The sequence below is a fragment of the Muscardinus avellanarius genome (genome assembly GCF_963383645.1).
Source record: "Muscardinus avellanarius genome assembly, chromosome: 1".
Classification (NCBI taxonomy): domain Eukaryota; kingdom Metazoa; phylum Chordata; class Mammalia; order Rodentia; family Gliridae; genus Muscardinus; species Muscardinus avellanarius.
The window spans coordinates 237,665,658-237,671,657 of NC_137786.1; the positions used below are offsets into that span (position 1 = coordinate 237,665,658).

The following is a 6,000-nucleotide window of genomic DNA, read 5'->3' on the forward strand; positions in this document are numbered from 1 at the left end:
CGGTGTCCCCGCGGTCCCCAGCCGACAGCAGATCAGCTGCAGTCTCCTCCCCGCCCCTTGGCCAACAGAGATAAGCCCACCTCAGAGAGCTGGGGTCTGGCATGCCCTGGCGCCATTGCAGAGGTGGCGGCGTGGGGCCGAAGACCACCCACCCTCCTGCTCCCGAGGGCCCTGGGGGGCTGTCGCTGCCGCCCACCTGCAGCACTGCGCTCTGGGGCGCCCGGTGGCCCCCCTCCACACCCTGCCCCTTGCCACCAAACCCAGCAGCCCCTGGCGACAGTCCTCACGCTGTGTCCCTGTCGAAACAGAGGCTGGGCACTGGCTCATGTGAGCTTCCAGGGCTTCTCTGCCGCCTCTCCAGGGCCAGCCACGCCCACGCGCCCTCCGCTCCTGCCCCTCGCTCCTATGCTCGGAGGCCACAGCCTCCCCCACCTCTTCAGGGCCGAGGTGAGGTCCTCCCGGCTGGCCTCTCCTTATCCTTGATGAGCGGGGGTGGATGGCAGCAGGATGCAACCCCAAAGAGCCGAGGGCCGGCCGGCAGTGGCCGGGCCCAGCGGGGCCCTGGGTTCATCTGGGTCCCCTTCCCAGCCAAGGGCCACACAGGGAGGCCACGCCAGGAGCCGGCTGAGCAGGTGCGTAAGATCAGAACCCTGTGTCTGCACCCCAGCTGTCAGCGTGCCACCCACAGACCAGCAGTATCCATGGCCCAGGAGCAGGCGAGGGAGACAGCCCCCCACTCCCCTCCCCTGCTGGCCAGACCTCCGGTGGCCACCTCCAGGGACCCGCAAGGCCTGCCTGGGGAGCTCTGGCCACACGCAAAGGATGTCTCACGCAGAAGAGAGAACGCGGGAGCTGCAGAGGAGGATTCTGGACGCCCAGACACCCTAAAAAAGGGGAAAGGGCTGTTGGGGTGGGGCCGGCGCCTATTCCCGGGGACTCTGGCACATGTTCCTGCCGGCCTCGGCTGTCCCTCTGTCGCTTAGCCCAGACAGCCCTGTGAAGCTGCAGGTCCACAGGGGAGGCCTTTCCAGGGGACTTGGGGTGCCCCCACCACCGGACTCTGGTCCCCTTCCACGCCTGCCGCAGCTGCTGACCCCTGCCCAGAGGCCAGGTGGGATCCTTAGGCCAGAAACATCAGGATGGGCTGCAGTGGGGTGAGGGTCTGTGGGTAGCTGGGGTGACACTGAGGGACCAGGCCCCAGAGGTGGCCCAGAAAGAGGCCCTACAAGAAACCTCACTTCTACCCAGAATTCGGGGCTGAGGGACAGGTGTGAAGGTCTTCGAGGGACAGAGGGAGAGACCCCACCACCAGACAGCCCTGTCGTCAGCCTGGCCTGTCACTGCCGGCTCGCCAGCCTTCAGCCTGTTCTCTAAGTCAGTTTGTTTTTTGTTCTGGAGGGTTTTTTGGTCCTGGGGATTAAACTCAGGCAGGTTCTGCCCTCAAGCTAGACCCCCCAACCCTGTTTTTTTGCTTTGAAAGAGTCTTGCTAAGTTGAAGAGAACCTTGCTAGGTTGCTGGGTCCGGCCTTAAACCTGCGATCCTGCTGTCTCAGCCTTTCAAGTACTGAGATTACAGGTGTGCGCCACCACACCTGGGCTCCAGATGTCTCCTTGAGTCTGTAGGACCACAGCTTGGGGGTGGGGGGCTCCGATGCTAACGCTGGACCCTGGGCGGGGAGGGAGATGATTCTGAGAGCCACAGTCAGGTGCTGCGGTCTCTGCTTTTGGAAAGGTGGCCCAGCCAGCCCAATCAACCGCCAGCCTCGCCGTAAGCTCCGTCAATGATTAACACGCACTGTGAGGTGCTGCCAAAAGCCACCAGAAAGTTCTTGGGAACCCAGGAAAGCCAGGGGTGTGGGAGGGTGGGGACAGGAGTGCCAAGCCAAGCAAGTCTGGCTTCCAGAGCCGGGGACGGGGACCGTCTCCACTCATCCAAACCTCTCTCCTTGACCACAGCCGATCCAAGCAGTCCAGTGACCACAGCAGACACTGGCTGGCAGGCTGCCCAGGACCCTGGCCAGGGCCCATCAGCAAGGTGGCTCGGACTCTAGGTCTGCCAGGGCTACCTGGCCCCGTGCCCTCGGCTAGGGACCTGAAGGGCCACGGGAGAGGATGGGGGGCAGGAAGCCCAGGGGCCCAGGGCAGTGCCCGGGTGCTGTGCCCTGCTCCCTGACCCTGGCCAGCTGGGAAAGGCCGGAACGGACACAGGAAGGGCTGCTCTCCTTGGGCCAAAGTAGGGGTTCCCCAAGGAGGGGTCAGGATGTCCGGGCCTGCTTCCCCAGCCACAGGGGGAGCACGCCTGCCCAGGCCTGCAGGATGCAGGCTCTCACCTTGATCCATACATGGGGGACCAGGCGTACCCTCCATGGGCCTAAAAACCCCAATCCTTCCCGGTTCACAACCCACCCTGTCCAGGACAGAGCCCACTCTCTGCCACCACCTCATCAACGCTTCACAGCAACCCCAGGGCTGGCACTGACCCCCCTCCAATCTCAGGACACTGCAGCCAGCCTTCAGCCCCTCTGGGGTCTGGACTCCAGGCCATCTTCCCTCAGGAGACCAGCAAATGCAGAAGGCCTTGCACACCCACCGGGGCTGAGGGGGGACCCATCCTAGGCCGAGGCAAGCTACATGATCTGCCGGCGGGGGTCCACCTGCAGCCCCACCCTGAAATGTAGGGCATGCCTATGACCCCTCCCAGGCCCAGCCACGCTCCTCACAGGGAGGGCCAGGGGCCCTGAGCTGGGATAGACTGGTCAGCTGCCACCCAAGAACCTCTTTCCCATGATTGTCCATGTCAGAGGAGCTGCCTGGGCGCTGCCAGCTCCAGCCCCGGGGAGGCTGGGCGAAGGCAGGCTCTGCTGAGCAAACTTCCGAGGGCTGAACAATCCGAATCAGGAAGAAAGCCCAGCGTAAGCAGAGACTTCCTCCAAGGCTCGGCGAGCCGTCTTCCTCTGCCCTGTACCAGCGCTCTGAGCTTTGGCGCGGAGCCCGGCGATGCTCACAGCCTTGCCTGCATCCCCAGAATGTCCTTGAGCGGGGGTCTAGAGGTGCCATGCCCTAGCAGGTGGGGTCCTGGACAGAGAGGCCGCCTCTCCCAGCAGCTGGCTGTGGGAGACAGCCTTCTCTGCGGCCAGGAGGCAGGAAGCTCATCTGCATGGTGGCGCCCACAAGCCTGGTGTTTGTGGGCATTCACACGGTGGTGTTGGGACTCAGGTAGGGTTCCCTGGGGGTCACAAATATTCCCCAAGCCCCAAGACTAGCCACTGCTGTTGCGGGGTCTCCCTCTCCCCGAGGCCAGCAACAACAGTGGCTCGGGCACTCTCGGTTGCCCAGGAGGTAGGGCTGGGGTTGAGCTGCCCTGAGATTTGCCCTTCCTGCCACGGAAGGCTCCTCCTCTCCAAAAAGAGAGCAGCTACCTGAGCTCACCTACCTGCACCTGCTCATGCTGCACCCTGGGGGCAACTGCCAGCAGAGTAGGCAGGCCCCTGGCACCCGCCCGGCTGGCAGGGATGTGCACACCATGCCAGCGGGAAGCCCCAGGGAGGCCACCCCAAGCAGCCCCAAAGGAGCCCCACAGCCGGCAGCCACAGGACATCTGAGCAGACCCACAGGCAGGCAGAGGCTGGCAGGGTACCAGGAAGCCACTGGCTGCGTAGCCAGCGGGGGGGCCCAGGGGACACGGCGGGGAGGCCGCCAGGAGCCAGCCTGGCCCTTCTGGGAGGTGACTTCCTGAGCCCCTGTCCTTGAGAAGTCAAGTGCCCTGCCTGGCTCAGACACGCCTCTGGGAGTGGGAACCACCTGGCAGTGGGAGGCCAGGTGTTCCTCCTGCCTGCCCTGTTTCCTCTTGAACACAGCTGCCTCTGATGGGTGCCTGGGCGCCTGCCCCCCCCACTCCCCCAGGTATCCACAAACTTGGCTTAACGTGGGCCATGGGAACCCCGGTGCACCTGTGTGTGTGTGTGTGTGTGTGTGTGTGTGTGTGTGTGTGTGTGTGTGTGTGTTACTGGGAATTGAACCCAGGCGCATTCTACTTCTGAGCCCTATTTCATTTTTTACATTTGAAACAAGGTCTCACTAAGTTGCAGAGGGTCTCACTAAGTAACTCAAGCTGGCAAACCTGTGACCCTCCTGTGTCTCCCAAGTACTGGGATTACAAGCGGGCGCCACCACGCCGGGCTGTGCACCTGCCACCGGTCCCCCAGACTGAGGCCTGCCTGGGAGGCTCTGAGCACTGGTACCTGGGGTTCCTGGGGGCCCCCCGAGGCTCCATCCCAGTCGGCCCTGGAAAATCATCTCCACTTGCGGAGGGCAAGCTCTCTTCTCCTTAGCAGTTATCACCTGGAGGGCCCCTGAGAGGCAAAGTCCGGGCTGGAGCATCCCCTCCCCTGGGCCCCGAGGAGCTCGGACGTCGGCCCCAGCAGTGTCCCTGGGCTTCAAGGGCCAGCTGCGCGGACACGCATACTCACACCGCGAAGTGGTAGACGAAGCACTTCCAGCCCGTGGGGCGCTCGAGGAAGTTGTACACGCGGCCCTGGATGTGGGTGCGCGCCAGCAGCGGGCGGCGCGCGCTGTAGATGGACACGCGCGGGTCGAGGCTCACGGGCGGCCGCGGGCCGAGGTCTGCGGCGGCCGGGGGCGCGGGGGGCGCATAGAGCGTGCCGCCCGCCGGGCCGCCCTCCGCCAGCTCCAGCGAGAAGGGACACTTCTTGGCCAGGCCCGCACTGCCCCGCCGGGCGCCCAGCAGGCGGCCCCAGCCCCCGCGCTTCCTCTCGGCCCTGGGCGGGGAGGAGGCCGCCGCGGCCATGGCTTGGCAGGGCCCTGGGGGCCGGCCCGGGTGGCTGCACCGGGAGCTGTCGCGAAGGCGGGCGCCGGGGCACTGTGCGGCCGGGCGCTGGGCTGCCAGCCCGCCGCCAGGGGCCGGGCGGGGCCGGAGGGGCGGGGCCGCGGACAGGTCCCCGGGGACCGCAGGCCCCGCCCACCGGGACGCCCCGGCCCCGCCCGCCCCGCGCTCCCCGGGCGCCTGCCCGCGCCCACCTGCTCGCCCCGCCCCGGCCCCGCCCCGCGGGCGCCCACCTGCTCGCCCCGCCCCGGCCCCGCCCCCGCCCCGCGGGCGCCCACCTGCTCGCCCGGCTCGCGCCCACCTGCTCCCGATGCCCGCGTGCTCTACCCGACTCCGAGTCCGGCGGGGAGGAGGGCTTGGGGCCGGCAGGTGCTTCCAGGACGCGGCGCCCTCTTTCCAGATCCGAGATGCTCCGGGGAGGCGGGAGGCTGCAGGACGTGCTGGCGGCGCGCACGCTCCGGGCGCCCCCGGGGTACCCAGACGCGCATGCTGTCCACGCGGAGTGTCCCGAAGCCGCTGCCCACTGCGGCGGGGGGACTGGGGAGGAGGGACAGGACTATAACGGGACGGGGAGCCTCCGGGGCTGGGCCGGGAGGGCGGGGCCGCCTGGGCAGGTCAAGGAAGAAGCCTCTGCCCTCTAACCCCAGGGCCGCAGAGAATGAACACCCACCTTGTCGTCCTCCTCCTCCTAAGGGATGCCGCCCGCCCCAGCCCGCTGCGCTGTTGCTTGGGTAGGTAGGGGTGACACACATAAAAGAAAGACCCTCTTCCTTCTAGGACATCACGACCCAGACTCTTGCAGGTAGGAATGGCGCTCAGCCGGGCTGAGCAGAGAGCAGTAACCCCTAGGGGGCTTCACCTCCTGCCCTGGACTGTCTGCTCCCGGGTGGGGGCAAAGTACAGCTCCATGTCCTGGGCCTCCTGCTCCCGCACCCTGGTGCGCACAGCAGGGCCCAGTGTGAATCTCCAGAAAGAAGTCTCAGCCTGTGGGGTCACTAGGAATGCTGCTCAGGGGACCCGTGGCTAGGGAATTCGCCCTCTGCACCATGGCAGGGACAGAGAAGGGGCGGCTGCGGCTATAGGCACACAGCAGGCATTGTGTAAAGCCTCCATCACCAGGAGAGGATTTTTTTTTTTTTTTTTGCAATACTGGGGAT

General features: G+C 66.1%; 1 protein-coding gene across 1 annotated transcript in view; it reads right to left on the reverse strand.

Moving 5' to 3' along the window:
* KCNQ1 (potassium voltage-gated channel subfamily Q member 1) overlaps positions 1-5,752 on the reverse strand; it is a gene marked incomplete at both ends in the record, with an annotated part of 335,487 nt that extends 329,735 nt beyond the window's left edge. Inside the window, 3 exons of the mRNA XM_080693799.1 lie at positions 4,470-4,879; positions 5,320-5,380; positions 5,703-5,752. Of these exons, the coding sequence (XP_080549925.1) occupies positions 4,470-4,879; positions 5,320-5,380; positions 5,703-5,752 (521 nt within the window). The remainder of the gene's footprint in view (positions 1-4,469; positions 4,880-5,319; positions 5,381-5,702) is intronic.
* Positions 5,753-6,000: the final 248 nt, after the last annotated feature.